This window comes from Tetrao urogallus (genome assembly GCF_951394365.1).
Source record: "Tetrao urogallus genome assembly, chromosome: 7".
In the NCBI taxonomy this organism is placed as follows: Eukaryota; Metazoa; Chordata; class Aves; order Galliformes; family Phasianidae; genus Tetrao; species Tetrao urogallus.
Window position 1 is genome coordinate 5816385 of NC_136820.1, and position 24233 is coordinate 5840617.

The 24233-nt window shown below is 43.1% G+C and overlaps 1 protein-coding gene across 1 annotated transcript; it reads right to left on the reverse strand.

Moving 5' to 3' along the window:
• Positions 1–981: 981 nt before the first annotated feature.
• Positions 982–23752, reverse strand: MATCAP2 (microtubule associated tyrosine carboxypeptidase 2; the record flags this gene model as incomplete). The annotated part of the gene is made up of 7 exons (XM_079538215.1): positions 982–1143; positions 3306–3403; positions 3865–4170; positions 5142–5274; positions 6794–6937; positions 16336–17018; positions 23728–23752. The coding sequence occupies 7 exons, from the start codon at positions 23750–23752 to the stop codon at positions 982–984; spliced, it is 1551 nt and encodes a 516-aa protein (XP_079394341.1).
• Positions 23753–24233: the final 481 nt, after the last annotated feature.

Below are 24233 nucleotides of genomic sequence, written 5' to 3' on the forward strand. Positions count from 1 at the left end.
CCCTTCCACATCTCATTTCTGCAATGAGTACAACTTTACTGCAGCACCGAGGCCTGATACTGCTCAAAAAGTGACTTGATGCTCTGGAGCCTCAGGAGACCCAGACGAGAAGTGAGTGCTGCCTGCTGTGCTGACTTACGTCCCTACGTTCCTGATCGTACTGATAAAAAACAAGTCATAAAATCACAGTTCTGCCCAAGCTTTCTTCCAAAATGCTGCCCTACAGGACTTACTAGCCATGATACACTTGTCCTCAAAGGAGGGAGACCCTTCCAGGACTCAGCTTCCTAAACATGTACTATACAGACAGAGATGTGGAACAGTAGCAATCTGGGGGAATAACAAAGAAGATAATTTTGCTACCTGTTTGCAGTCATCAAAACAGCAATACCTTTTTTCTTTTCTTTTTTTTCTTCATCTGAATCTCCTAATAAAAAAAAAAAACACAACTTTTTGATGGTATCACAGAGCTGTTGCACAAAGACCCGCTTCTGTGCACTGTGATTATGGTTTTAAACTTGTTGCAGTGATGACAAATAAGAAAGAGTCACACAGACAATGAGGTAGCATAACTACAACGCTGCTATCTCTACAAGCTGTGAAAGCTGACCAAAGGCAGAGTACATGAGTAGACAAAAGGGGAATTTCCCCTCTTTCTCCTTTCCTCCACCTCTAAATCTGGATGGGAAAAGGCAGTATATCACAAAGGAAAGTGACAAGCACTACGCAAAGCAGAGCAGGTGGCTGGACAGGTCACTGCAAAGGGATTCCTAAACCAGACTCAAATATGCACAAACTCTTAAAAAAAACCCATTAGTATACAATCACAATGCAAAAGGAGCACAAAGGGGCTTTTTCTGAATTCCACATACTCTGGCTGCCTTTTCCTCCTGCTCCACCCTTGCTCAGTCCATTTTTGCAACCTCTCAGAAGTCCACTTCTATGTCCTCATTGCACAGAGCGAGCAGCTGGCTGCTATTGTTAGTCTATGAGATCCTGGAGCTCCTCATCAGTCAGCTCATTGACCTCCATAATCTTTTCCAAGTGCTCCATATACCGGGCATGGTCTTGCAGGAAGTGTGGTACCCTCATGTTCTCAATCACAGCCAACCCTTTCAGACGGTCCACGTCTTCGTATGAGATCTGCAAGGAAGGACACGGGTTAGATCTGCATTATAGCCCTGCTTCTTCTCTGCTGAGGCTGTAAGTTACCCCTTGTAGGTGAGAAAAGGTTTCAGAGAGTGGAAGGTGCAAAAAAAGTGTAATTTTAGCAAATGTCTGTAAACTTCCAGATTCTGCTTTTGATTAAATCAGTGAATAGACTGAGAGAAAACGGAATGACACCGACCTACAACAGCGACAGGAATGGAGAAGGCTGGAGCACATGCGAGTCCTGAGGTCTCAGTCAGTCTCAAAGTCTGATACAAGAATGGAGAGGACTCTGTGCCCAAGAGCAAAGAACTGGAAACACTGTGCAGGACAGGTGAGGAAGAAGTGGGGATTCCCACTAGCAAATGTGCCACCATAAGCTACATTACTGTGCACCTCAAGTGACTAACTCCTGTTTTGGCAACCTTACACATCCCAAAATGTTGTGGGTTTTTTGTTTGTTTTTCTCATTTGACAGCAGGGTGGAGATCAGTTGTACCTCTAGGCATCAAAGCCTTCTGGGTAGAGGAGTGACAATTTCAAGCTTTTTCCAGCTTCTAAGGGCCTGCTACTTTTTTGTAACAAAAGCATCTAATGTTACCAGCATCTAGTTTTGTAACCAGCATCTAATGATTCTGCAAGCTAGGACATCAAGCCTTGAGGTCAAAATAGCTCAAAGTGCTGCGAGTGATGGTCCAGAAGAAAATGAATGCTTTGACTGTTCAGTAATTACACAGGCTGTCCTGCAAACACGGAACAGGTCTCCTCGGGCAGATTCCTCATGGTGAAATGAATGTGGCTGTTGCTTTGTCTCTGAACTGCGTGTGCTGAAGCACCCTACAGACAGTCACATATGTGCTGGCAGAAACACAAGCCTGGCTGTGCCTGCTAACTGGCACATCCTATTTCCTCCCAGCAGGTTTGTGCCAGGTGGCTCAAACCTTTTGACTCCCACACTTCTTCTAAGGAGCTGAGCACTGTGCTGTCATGGCTTGCTGGAAACAGCCTGCCTGCTTAGCGGGTGGTGGTCCCTGTTCAGGAATGGTTAGAGCCAGCACAATGATCCACCAGCAGGTAAGGGATGTGGAAGGGTCCTCTGGAGAGATAAGAGAGCCTAATCCAGATTGCTAAACTTGACCCAGAGGAAAATAGAACTTGTTTCTCCTGAGAGTATACAGAGATACTTGAGTGAGGCCGGAGAAGGGCCACAAAGGGGATTGAAAAGCACTGAACATCTGACACAGACAGTGGAGTCTTCAGCAGCAGAGCAGTGAGAAGTTTCAGAGAATAAAGCTGCAGTCTTATTTGACACAGTGCAATTTTTTTTCAGAGGTTTCTAACTTGGTTCAGTTACTTACATAGTAACTGCTCACCAATATGATCTTTTTGCACAACAGGCAACACTGGACCAAACTGCACCAACACTGTGGACCAAAAGCCTCTATTGTAATGTGCCTTTTATCACCCAGGGATTGCCAAGCAGGCAAAAATGTTGGTGTAGCAGCTCTAAATGCAAGCATAGTAATGTAAACTTGAATCCTCCTTTATGTGAGTACAAACTCTATTTTATGAACTGTGGAAACTTAGCAGCCCAAGGAACTGGTTCAGGAACTGACAGTTTCTGCAGTCAGTATGGTTTTGTCTGTGGTTTTCAGGTAAAACAAGCAATGACAATGGAGAGAAAATGTTCTCTGAATGCAGAAACATTGTGTATTCTGGAAAAGGCAGACTCTAACTTATGAAAAACAGTGAAAAAGAATCTGAGATGAAAAACATGCTGTTGTCTTTTCCTTTGTGGAGGAAGGGGATGGCCTTAGCATCAATCTGTGAATTTAGTTTCCCACTGGGACCCCCATCTTATCCAGCAGCTGGCCTGCTTGCTTGAGGCAAGTCAGGCAACACCTCATAAAAGGAGGAAAGGACAGTCTGAGAAATATGACCATAAAATCTTAATCTGATAGACAAGGAATGAAGAAAAACTGGTAGGAATTCTTAGGATTTTGTAATATTTTTAACCTGCACAGTGTGAACCCAGCGCTGTACGGAACAGAGGTGTCTGTCAAAGTAAAACAAAGCACGGCGACTCACAGATCCCTGCAGACAAGCTTACTTAAATGGTAAAACTGCATCCTGTGGTAAAAGATGAGTCCACTCACCTTGCCAAGTGCTGTCAGAAGGTGGAAATCGATGGACTCCCTGTATCTCAGGATTCGGAGGATGCCATCTAAGTACACCTGATCCTTATTGAAGCAGCCTGAAAAGAACCAAAATACATTGCATTCTCTCAGGGTTTGTTGAAGGCATATTCTCAGAAACCGTGGTAAATAGAACTTTTTATCCCAGAGTTTGAAAACCTTTCCCAAAATAACTAGAATGCTAAACCCACTACCAAGAAAACAGAAGACAGTCTCCAAGGACATCTGCAGCAACAGTTTTGTAACAAACATGCAAGGAAATCAAACTGAGTTTGAACATCTTCGGTTTTACATTTTACATTCCCTCTTTCAGCAACAAATCCTTTACTGAATCAAAGCGAACGTCTAGAAAAAGTGCATTTCCAGCCTTCTTTTCAAGAGCAGAAATCCCGTGGCCTCATTTCAGAAAGTACAGATGCCTATTTCTCCCTTTCACAGTTTTAGTTTGCTGAAGGAGCTCTGCGCACAGTCTGAAACCTCCCTGAAGCACAAAAACACACAGGATAAGTAGAGAACCCACCTGGCTGTGATGTGTCAGTCCAGCCCCTCTTGGCTCGTACACAGTAATCCCACCTGGTATTGGGGTCCTGGACAAATTTCCCCACGTCCTGGAACAGCTGACTGAAGGACATCTGGCTGGCCTGATAGACGGTGTAGTAGAGCAGGGCAGCCCTCCAGAGGAAAGGGTCTTTGCGGAACAGGACGCTGTGGATGCTTGCCAGCCCTTCTTCTGTAGGGTTGATTGGTTTCAACCCATGTTTTCTACGTCCGTTCCAGTTGCACCAAGGCTGGCTATTGTTGTTAAAGCCCCGGAAATAATGTGTTCCTGAAAAGAAAGGAATGTGAGACTTAGAATTAACATCTCATGATTTAAGAATGGGAAAATATTAAAGCTGAGGCTGGTTTCAGAACTCTGCACTAGTAGGACTAGTAGCAAGTGCCAAATTTAGCACAGTCTGCAACAGAGAATTTTGTCAGAAGTAGATACACCGTGCAAATATTCACCTGCTGACCACAACATGAAACTCCTGAAAATGCCTACGGTACAAAAACATCAGCAGAACTTGAGTTCCTAAATCCATGAAAAGGAATTTTCAAAAGTGCCTTGCATGCTGGTTGCCTCAAACATGGCCTAGGCTCGGTGCTGAACAGAAGGAGGGAGAATGAAATAAAGGAAATGCTCAGGGAGCAGAAAAATTGCCTCTTAAAACTGATTAAGGACCCTACTGCTGCCTTGGAAGAGACTGCTGTTCCATTACAACATGAGAAATGATGCTCCAGGGCAATTACAGGTCTTATTCTTCAGCTGAAACTCAGACACTACCCAGACTTATCCAGTTTTGATGGAGTTAAGTAGAACAGATCATAGAAATTTTCCACGGGGCTTAGCCAGCCTTGTGTAATGCAAAATCAGTGCAATCCTGCTAGGTACTAAAGTATGCCCACACTTGCAAGCAGTGCATTGTATCAGAAGTAGATTTGTAAACTGAAATGGCTGGTTCTAAACTGGAACAATCACACTATTTTTGTTCCCATTTTTTAAGGCAAGACTGGCTCTAGGTTGGTCTCACAAACATCATGTCCCTGCCACGTGCACGCAACCAAATGGGTTGTCTTCCCTGCACTGCACTTTGCAGTGGTAAAACAAGTTTCTCCTTTCCTTTAGCACACCTATGGCACAGGACCTTTAGACAGGGATGTTGTTCCCTTCTTCTGTGCCTGGTCCAACAGTGCAAGATAAGTAAGAATGCATGCAAGTACTCCCCTTTGTCTGAAGAACTGACGGTAGGCTCATACCAATTTCATGTCTCAGCATCCCTTCCAGCCAGTGCTCTCTCGCAGTGGAGATATTGATAGTGAGAGTGGGGCGGCCATTCACCACCGTCATTGAGGCTCGAGAAAGCAGGTCCTCCGTGAGATGGACCACAATCTGAAGATGAGAGAGGCCAGGTATCAAACAGCTCCCTTCTTGTTCCTGTTACCGCTCTCCTGGGGCCCTTTCAATATGTTTTTGGAGGGGCCCTCGCCCTTCACAGCCCTTCCTTGCTCCCTCTGAGAGACACTTCTGACAGCTGAGGTGTCCATCACCCACACTCCTGAGAAAACCTCCAACCTGAGTTGGACTTTGCATGAGGATTAACGCAGGCAGGTACAGGACTGCAAAACTGAATGTGGTAACACTGACCAGTTTGGGAGGGTAACCAAATGGGGAGTAAACCAGAGAAACTTACGTTTTCAAACAGTTTCTCATTATCTTGGTATTATTGAGAGCTGAAAAATGTTAACAAAAAAGGACTCAGGAATTAAAGGCTGCATAAGACTACCAGTGTTGACTTCCCTACACAATAAAACCCCATCATTCAGCTCCAAGTCCAACAGCAACCAGTCCAATAAAACTCTTATTTAAGATTCAGGAAAGCAAGGAAATGCTAAAGCATTTAAAGTACTGGTGCCACTACACTTTACTAATGCTTCTTCATCTGAAGAGAGTACTTTCATGATACTTCACACAATACCAAGTAGATGTATTAATTGTACTTCTGGAGAAGGTTTCATAAGATGACATAGGATATTTGACGAGGGTTTAGGATTCTGCTTCCACACAGACAAATCAAAACAAATATGAGCACATCTGTGTGATGAGTTTAGCAGTTTCTCCAGAACTGTTATGTTTAGTAATCAAACCTTATTTTCCATCAAATATTTTTTTTTCCCATTTTTTTTTACTATTTATCTCCCACTCCAGCCTTCTCTTGCTCATGGCCAATGACCTCATCTAAGCCTGGGGCTCTGTCAGCTGGTGATTTTAGTTTGGAATAATCCACTTTTCCTACATTCATTTTCATCTTACTCTTCCAAGCAATTCAACATTTAAAATCTCAAGGATAGGAAATAAGTTTGTTTGCACAGGACTTTAAAATGCTAAAAGTCAGGGAAAAAAAACAGCACTTAAACCAGCAAATCTTCTTTCAGACATTTTTATTCACTTATGTCACTTTCATTTCTTCAAATTCTTAGAAAACAGTCTCTTGGGCTGCTGATTATTTTTCTTGGCCTCTTCTTAGCCCTATTACCTTTGGTGTAAATAATCTGATACAGGAGAATGGCTGACAGAACTGACAAATAAATGGAAATGTGCTCCTCTACAAGAAGCTGTGAAAGGAGGGAAGGAAGGGTGTTGCTCTCGGGCAATCCCAAAGAGCTTTAATAATAAGCATATATGAAGCAGGAAGCAGGCTCCAAGAGATGGCTGAAGCATTCGCAAGGACTCTGCATCATTTCAATTGTTCAAAAGTCGAACACAACCATGAGAAAAATATGATGTAAGAAATTTTCTTGTTATTAAGGAGTAAAGGCCTCCCACACAAACTGTCAGGTCCCTCCATGTGCAATGTGAAATGCCTATTAGATAAATAAACGCTCCTTTCCTGATCTGCTGCATGGCTTACCTCACCAAGACAGCCTTCCTTCACCATGTATTTCCTAACATGATTCCAGATGCGACTTTTGGTCAGCAAGCTGCCACCGGTGGCCTGTTCAAACTTTTCATAGCTTCCATATTTCTGCAGTGTCCGCTCCATGATGTTAATGGACTACAAAATACAAAAGCATAGCAAATATGAGCACAGTAAGACCCTGGTGTCAGACTGGCACATCTGCTTTTTCTTTTCTTTCTCCATCTCTTTTTCACCTTTCTTCTAACTTTTGACTCACTGGGAGTCTCTATGAAACTGCAGTCAATAAACCTAGTTTCAACATTCAGACACCAATACCAAAGGACTGAAAAATGATTCTGACTCACTCATCTTCAATCTGTGTACATAAGCACAACACCAATGATTATCGCTTCAGTGAAATTTTCCCTTCAATCCTGGGAAAGCTGTATGACTGTCTTGTAAATCAGATACAGCAGGTCACAAGGACATCTGCAGGTTAAGTTGTCAGCACGTTTTTTTAATGATTTTCCAAATAATTTTACCAATACGAACTATTACTATCATATTATTTCAATTCTTGCTATTTTCTTCACTAGGAATCATAGAATCATAGAATCACAAAGGTGGGAAAAGACGTCCAAGATCACCCAGTCCAACCATCCACCTACCACCAGTATTTCCCCACTAAATCACCTAGTACCACTGAATTAGCACAATATCTAAACGTTCCTTGAACACCTCCAGGGACAGTGACTGCACCACCTCCCTGGCAGCCCATTCCAGTGCCTGACCACTCTTTTGGAGAAGAAATTATTCCTACTATCTGATCTCAACCTCCCCTGGTGCAACCTGAGGCCATTCCCTCTCGTCCTGTCAGTAGTTACACAGGAGAAGAGGCTGACCACCACCTTGCCACCTGACCACCACCTTCCTTTCAAGGAGTGTAGAGAGCAATAAGGTCTCACTGTGGGCAAGAAGCAGAGCATGATGCCTATAAAGTGATCAGAACTCTGCATGTTGAAGATGTCATTGCTGGGCTGTGGAACGTTCATTCCCAGTAATCTACTTCCCAATACATTATTTCACATCCTTAAAAGAAAACGTAACTTAGAATACTCAGCCACAGGGAATTGCTTTTTTTTCACAGATAGGAGAACAGAAGCTCCCAGGAACATCAGAAAGAAATTACGACTGGTATTACTTTAAAGAATGAATGTGCTTGCTAGGAAAATGCCACTAATAATGATGGTGGAAATCTTACAGACTGAATCTCTTTTTACACTACACATTTATAGCCATGCACCAAACTGATAACACGCTCGTCTCCAACTATGTAATTCTGGCTTTGTCAGACTGGCTTACTAGCTGCAGAAAGAGGATTCTCACAGCTACTAAGAATCTCATTCTAGTATTTTTCAAGTTGAAACTAAGCAACTCTGAGTAACTGTCACAGAAGCCATAGATGCTACTTATGGCATGTTTTTGTAGTCTTGTATCTCTCTGATGAAAGATGAATTACCAGAATGAATGCCAAAGTGTCTTACTTTCAACTGTGATGGAATTGTTTTCTTCGGAGTGTCTGGTATGATGCCATGTTTTGAGTCTAGGAAAAAACCAATGTTGATAGCACACTGATGTTTTTAGTTATTGCTGAACAGTATTGTAGAGAGCCAAAGCCATTCTATATTCTCAGCTCACACTAACGAAGGGCTGGGAGTGGACAGAATCAGGGCAGCTGACTTACACTAGCCAAAGGGACGTTCCATACCATGTGACATCATGTGGAAGGAGTTCTCAAGGAGGTGGGAGTTCATCTCACTCTCTTTTGCTGCTCAAGAAGCTGGGCATCAGTTGGGGGTGGTGAGCAATTGCTTCTGCATCACTTGTTATATACAGTCACATACATATATAGTCATAATTATTATCCTCTTCCTTTTCTGTATCTTAGTATCCTTCTGTATCTCAACCCATGAGTTCTGCTTTGTTTTTTTCAATTCTCTCCCCCATACCACTGGGAAGAAAGGGGAGTGAGCAAACGACTGCATGGTGCTGAGCCACCTGCTGGATCAAACCACAACACGAAGAAATACTGCACTTAATGCTCAGTATTTCTCTGCTTGCTTCTCATACTTAATATTACATTTGAAGGGCCTTCTGATCCACTCTGATCCACTCTGATTTTTTTTTTCTAAGACTAAAGTTAGCAGCATGTTCCCCCCAAGCATGACTCCAGCACATAAGGCTCACAATAAAACCACCCTGTGTTGTGAGATGAAGCCTGTCTCCTCCCTTGTGGCTTTAGCTCTCCAGCCACTGTGCTACCTCCAACCTCAGGCCTTGGCAGGATCTTGGAGCTGTCATGCTCTAGGCTCATCTGTGGTGGATTCGGGATGGCCATGGCCCAACACAGCACCCCAGGATGAAGTCCTGCCAGAGGGAACTGTGTGCCTCCTCCAGGCCTCATGGCACCAGCCTCGCTCCCAGAACCCAGCCCATTTTGGCAGCTGGCCCCTGTGGCCTACATACCTGTATACTATGATGTAAATGGGACTTTACTTCCCAGTAACTTCTTCGTACACTAGGTCTTGTATAAATGCAGGGGCATAACATAAATAAAGGCTCGAGAGATGTTTCTTTGTTAGTAAATCATTAATTTTCCTGTGAACAGTTAGGTCATGACATCACATATCATTTTAAAATGACTTCAGACAAACGGAGCAATGTCAGTATCTAATTTAAGTATAAAAAAAAGGAATACACGAAGCCCTTACTAAAGGCATAATATTTCTGGAGACTAACAGCAACTGGAACATGAACTTCAACCCACATGGCAACCTGTCTCAAACAAGATGTCTGAAGCCTTTCACAACTATGTGAGCTTCATAGTAATAATAATAATACCCTGCTGTGTTCAGTAGGACTTTTATAAAAATGAGAGAGATGAAGATGCAAGATGTGATAGAGCTGCATCAGTCTGAGCTGTAGCACAGGCCTGAGTTGAAGCCCTCCCATGAGGCCAAAGCCAGGGACTGCAGTTCCCCAGGCAGCTGAGATAGGTCTTTCTGCATTCAAATGTACTTTGTACAGTTGCATAGAATGGAAATTCCTCTCAAAAGTTTTCAGTAATGTGATCTGAAATTCTGTAAATCCTGTGGGCAGGACTGTTTGGCTTCATATTCTCTGAAAGTTGTTTAGTGCAGAAACTTATGCAGGGATGGATGTCATTCTCCAAAGAGGCCGGGATTTTGTCATTTCCATTTTAAGGAATCTTAAGGCATCTTTTGGTATCCATCATTCAGGCTATCTTCCTCTACCAGTAAATCCAACAAGGCCAGGACATCGGCTCTACTGCTGGAATGAGTCCATCCACTGAGCTTAGCTGTCAGGTCACAGGCAAGCAATTTCAGGCAACACCTGGCCTTGACTGAGAGGTCCTACAGTCCTTGTGTTACCAACAAAAGTGGGAACGAGGCCACTGCATTTTATATGTGGAGTGTTCAGCCATAAGAACATGAGTCACATCTTGTTGTTTGCCCTCTGGGCCAGAAAACAAGACGAGGATTGTTTTATTTATTAGTATGTCTGAAGCCCTGCAGTTTCCCTGACCACACTAGCTGCAGCCTGCTCAATCAACGGGCAACATGGAAAGAGAAACATGTGAGAGTAACAGCTAAATTCTACTTGGTTTCAAACAGTGCCCTGTTAAGAAGTCATGGAGAAAGTCAACAAAAGACTTGGAAATCAGCTCCTGTTCTCTATTTACAGATCAACTTCCATCCAAACTAAAACTTGGACAAGAGAGCTTGTTGTGTTCCTTCTTTTCTTCTAGAATAAGTCTTTTCAACAGATTTATTTATTGCAGAGAAGCAGGAACGCTGGCACCACTGCCAGTGCTGGATTTATGGGAGAAGAATTTTGGTGCTTTGATCGCACCAAAACCTCTGAAGAGAAAGGCTGCCGCAGGAGCCTCGTCACACATCCCCCCTACATTTAATTCCAATCTCCTACCATAGGAAGGGACATCTTCTACTAGACCAGGTTGCCCAAGGCCCCAGCCAACCTTGCCTTGAACATTTCTAGGGGTGAGGCATCCATATTTTCTTTGGGCAGCCTGTTGAGTGCCTCACCATAGCCAACAGCCAATAATTTCTACCTTGTGTCTAATCTAAATCTACACTTGCTCTATCAGTATACTCCCCAATAAAGAGTCCCTCTGCAGGTTTTCTGTAGGCCCCTTTAGGAACTAGAAGGCTGCTAATAAGGTGCCACTGAAGCCTTCTCCTCTCCTAGCTGAACAACCCAGTTCTCTCAGCCAGTCTTCACCCGAGAGGTTCTCTAGCTCGCCAATCATCATCTTGGCCTTCTCTGGACCCATCCAACACTCCATTTCTGTCCTGTGCTGTGGGCCTCAGATCTGGCTGACATACTCGGTGGGGCCACACAAGGGCAGAACGGAGAGGGACAATCACAACCTTGTCCCTGTGATACAGCCCAGTTTCCATACCTCTTGAAAAGAGGACGGCTCGGGAGTCCTGATGGGTACTGGAGAATTGATGGATGAGAGCAGGTTTGAGGAAGCAGAGGACTGACAAACACTGTTTCTTCTCAACATGAGAACACATTTAAAAAAGAATATTTGAGGAGGGCGTGTAGACTTTAGTAATCAGTTCTTTTTCACTACTGTTTGTAAAGATCAATCACTACTACGAGGTGCAGCCTTTTGTATGTTGGTTTGGACATAAGTTGGTGTGCAAACTTTCTAAAACCACCTAATTGTAACAAATAGCAAGAAAAACATTGAACATGCATGAGACCTTCTGCTTGGCTCTCCATAAAAGAGACTCAGCAGTGCTGAACCCCAGGCACACCAAGAGAGGTGGCAGGAGTTTGGGAGTCAGGAGACCACATCTTTGCTTTGCTCCATGCCTTCACGTTGCCCTCCTGAGTTCTCCCCGCACTCATCTCTGTCCTCTTCCACTTCAATCACAGGTAAGTGTTGCAGCTTCCAAAGGAAGGGTAGGATGAATGAAGAAGAGTACCTCCTCTTACACCTACCATGTGGAATAACCCATATGCTGACAGTTCAGACACATGCAAACAGGTGTTGTGAGTCTGAAGACACATTCATTGAGAAAGTCATGAAGCTTAAGCCTCCTCTTTGCTGAACGTGTATTCTCTTCAAAACTACTTAAAGGGTGCTCACCACTATCACCTTCTCCCATGACTGTGTTTCAAGCAAAACAAATCCTGAAGCACTGAAAGAACAGAGAGTGCTGTCACACATGCACTTCTCCCAGAACACAAATCTCTGGGAGGTGGCAGATAGGACTTTTCCCAGTGATGCTGCCGATCTGGACACTTGCCACAATCACTTCAAGTGAGAGGGAAAAGGTTTGGGACTTTTTAGCATCCCAGGCACTGAGTACAACACAGAACCCCTCATGCGGGTTTCTACTCCTGTCTCTGAGATGACTCAAAGTCAAGTGTTGCAAGAACTTGCTGGGAAAATACAGGACAGGATGCCAGCTCTTGGTCCTTCCAGCACACAACAGTGAGCTTATTTTCTGGCCTTTGGGCCTAGTAAGTAAAAGCAAGTTACTTCCACTCTTCACAGAGACAAATTCTCAAGCAATATGGAAAGGACCAGAACAAAAGAACTATTTGACTGTCCTGGGTCACTGGTTAGGAGAAATAAGCCCTATTCTTTTCACTACTATCTAAAGTGTCTCACTGAACCACTTTCATCACTGTTAAAAGAAACATAATTTACAAGACAAGAACCCCTTGCACAACAAATTCTGCTGATGATCATGGAAGTAATGAAACAGAACTAATGAGAGCAAAGCAAAATTCTGTGTAATTATCAGGTTTAGGTTTGGATAGTGTTGGCTTCTTGAAATTATTTATAGCCAAGGAGTATTCTGAATCCCAAATCATCCATGTGTAGCAGTATAACTTAGTCACTCAGAAACTATCGTAATTGTATGTACTGATAAGACACGCTCATGAATAGTTTGAGGCAACCAACTTAGAAAATGGGCTCAGTGACCCAGGGACCAGCTTCCCACATTCAGCTGCCAGGCTGAGCTGAGATCTGTGGGACAGATCTCCACTGCTTACTGCCCTGCACAGCTTGTCTGTGTGTGAAGTGAAGGGAAAAACCTCCCAGATGCATGCTTGGGGAACAGTAGGCTGTATCACATTGAACATATTGGTCTTATTAACAGCCATAAAGTGAGCTTTTTTTTTTTTTTTAACTAATTTGGATCTGGCAGAAATATTCCTAATGAAATACTCATCATTTCTTTTTTTAAATGACATTGTGTCCTAAAACAAATTTCTGCCCCTACAGCAGTATCACCAGGAGCCCTCTTCCACCCTAAAAACTGTGCTACTTAGGTGACACCATCAGCCTCATGTTGTGTGTCGTATGGGAACTGTTGAGCCACGGCCTGAGCCACTGATTGCTCACCTGGGGCGAGCACTGAGTCAGCCATGGGAGCACAGGTGAAGGCGATTCAGCTGTGTGATGAAGGGTGGAGCCTGGCTGCACCTCTCCTAGACCCATTGAAGGGCTGGCTGCTACTGGGGAAAGGGTCTCTTGCTGGAGATTGCTCTTGTGGAGTTAACTGTGAGCCTCTAATGCTGGTGAGCATTTTCATTTATTTTTGATTATCTTTCCATTGTGATAATCTTACTAAGCCTAACCTCTGTATGCTTGTTGATCATACTAAGCTTAACCTCTGTATACTTATTGATCGTACACATGTTAATCATATACTTTAACTACAAATCTTATGAGTGTATTTAGTTAGTAGCAGAGAATAACATGATTCAGTTAAGTGCTCCTTAGGGCCAGTGATGCATTCCTGGGAGTTGAACACACCTCATCTGTGACCTGACCTGTACACTGCAAGGGGTTACTATGTTGAAAGTCTTGTCACTTGCTTTCCAGCTCCACTTAACAACTAATGTGTACGTGTGTAATGAAAACAGAGCATGGCAGAATTATTTATTAACTCAAAGCTGCTGTTTTTTTATTCCTAAAAGGGAAAAGGCTGTATCCCTTTCACAGGAGGGATTACTCACTCAACAAAATGATGACTTATTTAAAAGGCAGCTTTCCTGCCTTTTTGTACAGCTCAAGAAATAGAAGTGTTCCCAGGCAGATTACTTGAAGTTGCATCTTCTCTGCTGATTTTGGTTCATGTTAAGTCATGTACCCTGCAAGTGGTCTAGGGGGATAATTATTTCTGGCTAAGTGTTGCCACCTATGGCATATGTGCAAAAACACATGGCTTAAGTGTTGATTTCTAAAAAAACAATGAGGGACAAGTGGTTTGAGCAAGGAGAGCAAATAAGAAATTTCATAGCACTGCTACACTGATCTTGAAGCACATTACAGGTGTCAATCAAAGTAAAAAGCCACAAGCCTGGATACTGCTTTTTATTTCTTAAGTTCTTTTCCCTAGGAGCACATATCGTGTGATTCATGAAAGAACTGCATTGTGAAGAAAAGCTGATGTAAAAGGAAGTGAGAAACAGAGAAACAAAGCAAAGTTTGGAAAGAGATGTTAGAATGACTATTTTCAAGTGTATTAATTAAAAAATGTTTACTGCACGACTATGCAAAATCAACTATTAAAAGAGATGGGCTATACCTGATGTTGAAAGTTTTCTTTGATTCAACTAAAGGCGTGAGGACAGATGTGGCTGCTCACAGGCCTGTGTATCCCCACTGCAGAACTGCTAATGGCTTGCAAGTCCTTGCTGTTCTTTGTCTTTCTTTAATTTAATAGAGCAAGCAGTGTGATTCACTGTCCAGAAATGTTTCTGCAGTGCTACATTAACCAGGTCCACAGTTCTGTACGAAAGCAGAAAGGAGGACAGGAAAATATGGCCTGTCTTCATGTCCTGCAGGCGATACACAGTTGTGGGTGAAAATAACTTTGAAATCCTTAGATATTCTTTAAAATTCTGAAAATGTCAGGTTTTGATCTCATTTAACTGAAGTCCCAGCCCCTCTGCTAGGGAACTGGTGGAAATTTTGATTCATGCCGTTTTTCTGGACAGTAAACTTGTAGGAAATGAAATTCCTGTGTGTGGGATGAGGATTTGTAAAGCCAGCTGTAAATGAAAGCAGTGCCACCTGCTGGGCTTGGAACTGTGCTGAAACTGGGTTTTTTTTTTTTGTTTTGTTTGTTTGTTTTAGGTATTAATATGAAGTGCAGGATTTTCCTCAGTATTTTTAGGAGCTGAAACTTCCAAGAAACGCTTTTCTTTCTAAAAACTCTGCAACAAAATAATTTCAAAAAAAATGGAGGAATAATTTATTATATAAAAGGAGGAATTTTCATAATGGTGTGGTTTGGCAGATTAGTGTTGATTTGCTGGAATGGTTGATGTTATTACCTTTGTTAGCCACAGCACAGCAAAATGGGAGCTCAGTTCTAAGTACAGAACAGCTCTTCTCCTATAGAGAAAATAATTTCTTAATAAAACCCTGACAGAGTTCTTTTTTTTTTTTTTTTTAAACATAATAATACAGACTCTGTCTTTCAATATGGTGACCAAACAAATGGGTAACACCACCAGTGTACTTTCTTGGATTTGAAAATAAATGTCAGATCTTTCAAAAGTAAAGGGCAATTACTAGGACTCAGTGTAATTTAATTCAGGATTCATTTGTCATCAAGAATTTGGGTTGTTTGAACCCAAATATTCATATTGCACATGAATGAAACCCATCGAGTAGGAAGACTTCTTCCCAAGCACTGCATTCCTTGTAACACAAAACCCTGTTTAGAAAAGCTTGTCAAACATGATAGTTTAGGAAGATTTTCTCAAAAAAAAACAGGGAGCAAGGAAGTGGAGAAGGGCTCTTTCTTGCATAGATAAGCAATGTGTTTTTTATATGTAAGCTGAAGGTTAAGGGAAGAAATCTCTTTAGATTTTGTTGTGGCTGCATATTATGGGGGAAAAACATGGGTTTCTTTTAACTATCTCTGGACTGGGATTTCAGTCAGGATCAAGGACATAGCTAAATCATGCAGCAGATCACTGCTTAATGTAATGCAAATACCCTTTCAAAAGCAATTAAAACAAGGAAAATCAACATATTTAATATAGTCAATAACCATGACATCAAATAACTGCCATCTCCTCCCAGTCTTTGTGTCACCCAAGAGAACTGGCAGCATTTCTGCACTGCTTTTTTCCCCTCTGTTTATTAAAGCCTCCTTATGCTTTGTATTATTTCTGTCCTACACTCTGCTTCATTGACTAAAAAGTTCTTTTGCCTTGACTGGATTTACATGGAACATAATTTATGAGAAATGTCTTCTGCCTATTGAATCTTTAAACTATTAGGCAGGCTTTCATTTTCCAGTCAAAAAGACAGCTGTATTATGTTATGCACTCAACACTGATGCACTTTTCAAACAACACAGGAGAAGGGTAAAGAGGAGCAACTTTCACCTGCTATAAAGGCAAATACCATCTTTATAAATGTGAAAGGAATAAATAGGAGAAAAGGAGAAAAAATGTAACCATACCTGCTTAAGAAATCTGTCAGATGCTTGGCTATGCTTAGCTAATACGTTTGGCAAAGCAGGGTTTTCATATTCAAACTGAGGATTGTATGTGAAATCTGACTTAAAGAACTTCATTTTCTCTTTCTCCACGTTGGAGGGCTTGATTGCAGTTAGCAAACATTGCTTTCGGCTGGAATCATCTCCCTCTTTCCCATGGCTTTTTGATGATGGGGACTGCTTTGGCTTTGTCTGATTACAGTGCCTCTTAGCTCTGCTTCTGGGTCGAGGTGGCAGTCCTATGCCATTCCCTGCAGCTGAGATGCTGTTTGCAAGCTTCACGCCATTAGAGATGGGGCTGGAGATGAGGACAGAGGGCTGCTGGTCTGAGCAGCACCACCCACTGCTGAGCAAGGGCAGCGGGACCTTGATTTTGCGGTGCTCGTTGCTTCGCAAGGTGCTGGAGCACTTTGTGGCTTTCCTGTGTTTCTTGTGGTGAGCAGGTGACTGCTTCTGAGCATGGTGCTTCTTCTCTTCCTTGCTCTGCAGAAGGACGTTGTAGCTACTGGTTCCCGTTGTAAAAATGTCCTTAAGGACCCCAGGAGATGGGTGCTGGAGGCTCTTCTCATTATTGACATTCAGTTTATGTTCTTCTGGACTCAGGATTGATTTCTTAGACAGTTCTTGCTTAGGCCAGTGAAGTTTTTCTGCATTCATTGGGGGGGGGGGGGGGGGGAAAGAAAGAAGCTGAAAGCAAATTTGATGGTTTCACATCTTAAAAGATTCAACAACATAAATGAAATGCACAGCTTAACTATGGTCACATCATGTTCAACTTAACTTCTAGACAAATGGAAGAAGTTTGAGTGAGTGCCTGGCCTTTAAACACTTCCGTATGGATTTGTGATATCAAGTCAAACAGGTGATTTGTGCTTAACTCTCCATGTACAAACACACATCTTGTCTGAGAGTGACCTGCCTGTGCTCAACCACTGACTTGTTTAAAATGAGATTCTGTGTGTGGCTTTATGAATGTGCACTCTCAAACTTTTAAGCTTTTGCATGGATAAACAACTTAGCAAATAAGAAACAGTAAAGGAATAAATGGGTGCTGTTCACAGTGATGTTCCACTGGGATTGGTAATCCCAATTGGTAGAAGCTGCCGGGTGTGGTCTCATCTGCTAAATCTGATTGACAGAACTTCCTCTCAGAAAGGATGAGAACACTACAGTGGGCCAGCTGCAGAGGGCAGCTTGCTATACCATGCAAACAGCACTGTAAATTTTAAAGGCCTCAGTGCTTCACATATGTGAAGTGCTCTCTGTATTAAGAAGGAATATTGAAAAATGAAAGAAGTGTTCAGCTAGTTCCTAGTTCCCTAGGAATCCTTAACACACTTATTTCACCTACTAAAGTTGTCCTTCAACAATAGCCAGCATTAAGGAGAAGCAGCATTGCAAACCAGTACAGAAGAAGCAAATATGGTTCCTTTAGCAAGGGAGCTCTCTCCTCCTGCTCTCACCCTTGCCAGGGGCTACATGGGAGGGAGGTCCTTGCAGCATGCAAAAGGCACTGAGCATTAAGACTGCATTTAACATTCCTGCTGGCTCATTAGATGTGACCTCTTCACTGGTTCCAGCCTTCCCTCAGCAGAGTTCCTCCTGGAGCACTGGGTGAGCCCAAAGTCAATGCACAAATATTTCCTGCCACAAAAAAATGCTGCTTACTTCTGCATCTAAAGTAAGAGGATTCACAGAACAGGAGATAAGGCCAGAGCCTGATTAAAGGCCCCCAAGAAGGGATTTGAGCTTCAGTCCATAGTTAAACATAGCAGAGCTGTAATTACTTTATGTACAGTAATTATACTCTGAATGGAATATTAGCAAGAGATCATTAAATGCCTCCCAGGAAAATAAATCAATAGTAGTTTAATTCCAGCTTTATTTTCACAGGAAAACTAGGCTTTCCTCTCAACATAAGCTCTGTGGCAAAGTATTTCACACTTTTGAAGCTGCCAGTGCCATGTTAACTTCCATCCCTCAGTTCTGCTGTCTGAAGACACTCTGAAAAGCAAGAAGACAGAGGTCCAGTTTGTGTGAAGAGATGATGAGGAACACCAGCCTAAGACCTTACTCTACAAGAAGATAGAGGTAGAAATGTTAAGATGATTCTCTTCTGCTAAAGCAAGTATTTGTAACTGCTTGTTTGGCAGTAGGCTTGAGAATTCAGTTCCAAAGCTTGGTGCAGGAATGAGTGCCTTGGTCAGATGCTATGGGATCACTGCCATTGCTGGTGTGACAGCCAGCCCACCTGGCTCGCCTCGCTGTTCTGTGGGCTGGGGAGGAACCACCTCAAGGAGAATTAGCAGCCATACAGCCAGGAGGCTGTGTGATGAGCTCCCATCTGCAAACAGCTGCCAGGTAGTGAGAGGTGCTTTTGGACAGCACCATGTTTGCACTTGAGTATTTCTTGGCAAGTGTTGGAGATTGATTTGGGGGCTATGCTAAGTATAACAGGATGAGAATCCTTAAGAAGGATACACGAAAGGCAAGGAGTTAACATTTCTGTGTCCAGAACATATGATTTTGCTTACTGAGGGAAATCTATAGGTGGGAATTCAAGGCCTACATCTCAAACAGCACAGATGGATGATGTGATATCAAGGGCAGTAGTGCTTCTCCTTCCCTCTGGATCCATTCTCAGAAGTTACAAAGAGCAGAGCAGTGAGCCTTACATTGCCACTATCTTATATATTTATATGAATTTGATTTTTAAAGTGATTAAAATGCATATAAGCTATATACACTGTATATATCACATAAACTACATTATACATAACTTTCATATTTCACATAAATTCTATATATGCTTTATATAAATCCTACATAAATGTTATACACACCTTACAAGTATTTTATCAAAATCTGATATAAATTTGAATATATCATATATACATCTAATATGTCTTATATGCACTTTCTATGCTCTTTATATAACTACTTTTATTTCTGATATGCATACCATATACATCTTATATTAATTTGATATAAACAATATAAATACCAGGAAGGCTGGTCACTCCTCAGGAAGGAAGTCTTAGAAGAGCAGGCTGTCTGCCCATGCTGTAAGATGAGCCAGAAGGGAACAACACCAGCATGGGTGAACAGGGAACTTTTTCTGAGGCTCCTGGAGAAAAAGAGAGTCTGCCTCTGGTGGAAGAAGGGATGAGCAACTCGGGGAGAATACAAAGAAGCTGCTGGGATATACAGGGAGAAAGTCAGAAAGGCAAAAGCCCTGAACTCAACTCAATGTGGCCACTAAAATATAAAGATAACAGAAAACTGTTCAATAAATATATTATCAGTAAGAGGAGGGCTATGGAGAATCTCCATTCTCTACTGGTTGTGGTGGGGAATGAGACCGCTGAGGATAAGGACAAGACTGAGGTTCTTAATGCCTTCTTTACACCTGTTTTTAAAAGTCAGATCAGTTATTCTGGGGGTATTCCATCTCCTGACCTGGAAGTCTGGAATGGGGAGCAGAATTAACCCTCCATGATTCAGGTGGGAACAGTCAGAGACCTGCTACTCCACCTGGTCTGTCATAAGCTGGGGCTGTGGGGCTGGATGGGATTCACCTGAGGGTGCTGGTAGTGTGATTACCAAGATGTCTTCCACCATCTATTAGTGTTCCTGGTCAGTGGGAGAGGTTCCAGAGGACTGGAAGCTTGTTAATGTGACTCCCATCAACAAGGAGGGTTGTAAGGAGGATCTAGGGAACTACAGTCCTGTCAGCCTGACCTTGGTGCCAGGGAAGGTTGTGGAACAGATCATCTTGAGTGAGATCACACAGTGTGTGTGGAACAACCTGGATCAGGCCCAACCAGCACGGGTTTGTGAAAGGCAGGTCCTGCTTGGCCAACCTCATCTCCTATGATCAAGTGACCTGCCTGGTGGATGAGGGAAAAGATCCTTACGTAGTCTATCTGGACTTCAGCAAAGATTTTGACACTGTGTCTCTCAGTATTCTCCTGAAGTAGCTGGCAGCCCATGGTTTGGACAAGTACGCTGTTTGCTGGGCAAAAAACTGGCTGGATAGCCTGGCCTGGAGTGCTGGTGAATGGAGTTAAATCCAGCTGGTCATTGGTCATGAATGGTGTCTCCCAAAGGTCAGTACTGGAGTCTTGTTCAATATCTTTATTAATGACCTGGATGTGGGTATTAAGTACACCTGCAGTAAGTTTGCAGATGACACCAAGTTGGCAGGAAGTGTTGATCTTCCTGGGGGTAGGAAGGCCCCATAGAGAGATCTGCACAGGCTGAATCACTGGGCTGGAGCCAATGGGATGAAGTTCAACAAGGCCAAGTACCGAGTCCTGCACTTTGGCCACAACAACCCCAGGCAGTGCTACAGGCTTAGGGCAGAGTGGCTGGAAGACTGTAAACTGACCTGAATGTGTTGGTCAACGCTCACCTGAATGTGAGCCAACAGTGTTCCCAGGTGATCAGGAAGGCCAATAGCATCCTGGCTTGTATTAGAAACAGTGTTGCCAGCAGAAGCAGGGAAGCCATGGTGCCTCTGTACTCAACCCTGATGAGGCTGTACCTTGAAAACTGTCGAGTTTGGGGCCCCTCACTACAAGACATTGAGGCCCTGGAGTGTGTCAAGAGAAGGGCAGTGAAGGTGTGAGGAGTCTGGAGCACAAATCTTATGAGGAGCAGCTGAGGGAGTTGGGATTGTTGGTCTGGAGGAGGCTCAGGGGAGACCTCATTGCTCTCTACAACTTCCTGAAGAGAGGCTGTGGTGAGGTGGGGGTCAGCCTCTACTCTGAAATAACCAGTGACAGGATGAGAGGGAATGGCCATAAGTTGCACCAGGGGAGGTTCAGGGTGGATACTGGGAAAAACTTATTCACTGAAAGAATGATCAAGTGCTGGAATGGACTGGGAGGTGGTACAGTCAGCATCCCTGGAGGTGTACAAGAAAAGTTTAGATGTAGTACTAAGGGACATGGCTTGGTGGGTAGGGGGACAGTTGGACTGCATGATCTTGGAGGTCTTTTCCCACCTTTGTGATTCTATGATGTGCATATATAAATTTTCTTTACTACTTATATATATGTACTATATACATCTTATATTAGTTTTATATGAACTTTATATACATTCTACATAAATTTCATTTGCATCTTATATAGGTTGTATACAAACTTTATATAAATTTTATGTAAGCTTTTATGTTTATCTAATATGTATATTTACATATAACTTTTATAAACATTTAATATCTAAAACATGACTAATATAAAGTCGATATAAATTTTAAATACGTTTGATTTAAATTTTATATACTTCTATAAATTTCTGTAATATGTATGTGAATTTTAAATAAATTTTATATAGATCATATAAAGCTGCTCTGAGGTGTATAAATTCTCATGTCCTTTTTATATTTCCATCTACACAGCAGAAAACAAATAGCACATGCCCAAATTTCCCAGCTACCTTTGAGAACTCACTAAAAATACCTAATGTTTGCACATAGATTCTCTCCATTGATCTAGCTGGCAGGCTCAGAAGTCATAAAGCCCCAAATCCATCAACTGTGAGAAACAAATAACAAAATCAGCACAGTCTCTTCTGGAAAGACCTTCTCAGCATGTTTACTTTCACCTATTTAAATCTTGTTCCTCTCTACAGGAGCTGCAAAAACATGAATTCTGGATGTACTGGTGAATTATAAACTCAACAACCAGCTGGATTTGGGAGGATACAGCAGTAATGTAGAAAGGAGGAAGGCACAGATGAGTTGGCATTGGTAGGGTACCAAAAGATGGAAAATCCTCCTCCTCAGTAGAAACATCATCTTTGTCAAGTCAGGACACTGCTCTGCATCTTTTTTGATCAGCTGAGTTTGGTTTTTGCTGCCCTGTGAGGTGGGTTACCAGGGCCAGTTCCACTCTGTCTGGGACAAGGATGTGCTTTTCCATCCTGCCCACAAGAGCAGAACCAGGTCCTGCCCCATCCCAAAACCCATCGTTTACAAGATACCTGCTGGAGCTTTCAATACTGGGCTAGCTCTGTACTGCAGGCACAAATATACAAACCACACAATATACTACAGCCATGATTTTGCTGTCACTATGTGATTTTTGTTGTTTACTCCTGCATACCTTCATTCCTGAATGTGCAGCTATTCCAGCATCATGATGGTACTGGAGAAGGGATGCACCCCAAACCTGCCAACAGCACATATGTGGGTGCCACACATTTCATAATAATTCTGCACGAAGGAAATACTTTACTTGCTTAAGTTGCACACTTCTTATCCACTCACTAGCTTTGGATCTTGTGGCATTGCATATTCTGCCTAATCTTGTCAGAGGCTGTTAGAAGAAATGTTATATTTTGTAACATTCAGAAACTAGGTTATACTGATGGTTTCCTTTTGAAGTAGCGAGCTAATACTTTACTGTGTTCATAGCAGGTGTAGTAAGAACTCCATGAAAGATTTTTTTCCCCAGATTTTGGACAGTATTGCAGAAAAAAAATCTTCTTTACCTAGGCTACTAAGTCTCTACTACCCAACAAGCTTCTAATACACTTGTTCCATAGGTGGCACAAGGTGAACAATGGCAGATATCTGTGGGCATGGATCAATCTCTGCTCAGCTAGCTGCGCTCTATAAAGCACAGTGAGCTCCTGTGGTTTTTGAGCAGCTGCCACTGGGGTTATATATGCATAATGGACAAATCCTATCCAAACTCCAAGTGTGCTTCTTACAGAGCTTAGCAAAGATGTTATTGGAGAGGTTCCCTTATCCTAGGAATGTAACCATCCAAGTTGCTGCTTTTGTTTTTCACTTCTGCACTACCATTTTAGAATATATTTGAGTTTATCTGTTCAAAATGAGCAAACGCTTCCAATACCTTGGCTTGGATTTTCAGGTTTATAAACAAGCAAATAATTTGTGATTTGTCTGTAAGCAAACAGTGAAGTCCAAAAGATGAGAATACAAGATTGTAACAAGTAACACTCCTCCTCCAGTACACCTTGCAAATGTACAGTAACATTACAAAGACCTTTATTTCAGGTATTCAGGGAACATGAACGGATTAAAAAGCCATATGAAGTTAATTAGATCCAACGATTTAGGGTTGAGGAGGGCTGTCAAAAGAATATTCTGCAACAAGCAGGCACCCGAATGAAGCAGACCCGTGGCTGTCGGTGATGACTGTAATGGGTTCTCTGTGACAGGTCGAATTGAACCGAGGAAAAGAGCCGCGGGAAAAATATCTCCTCACATCGCCCACCCTGCGTGTTTCCCGCGGCGGGAGCGGGGAAAGCGGCGCCGCCTCGCCTCAGCTCCAGCCTCAGCCCCAGCCCCAGGGCAGCACCCCCTGCAGCGGTACTCACCGGTGACACGGATGGATTCCAGCATGGCGCTCCGCCGTCCCGAGGCCCGCCCGGCCGCCCCTGGGCCAGCCGGCAGCAGCCGCCCCGGCGGAGCGCCCGCCCTCAGCTGCCGACTACAAGTCCCAGCGTGCCGCGCACCGCTACAGCCCCGCGTGCCCCGCGCGGGAGTGCCGAGGTGCACGCTGGGAGTTGTAGTACGAGAGGTCACCCCCCAAACAGAATACTTGTAGCTTCTCCCCGTGGCGTCAACCCGTAAGGCTGGGAAGCCCACAGTGCGCTGATTCTGCTGAGAAGCTCTGTTTCTGTCCCATCCGGGATCCCCCTTTTTTTTCCCACCCTGCCAGACTCAGCTCCTTGGCACTCTTCACATGCACACACAGCCGTCTGCCTGAAGGGTGGTCCAGGCACGCAGACTGCTTATCTGATAGTTCTGGCTTCTTCTTACAAAGAAAACTAAGGAACAGAGATATGAAAGCACGTATTCTACTCAGTCCTACCTGACACGT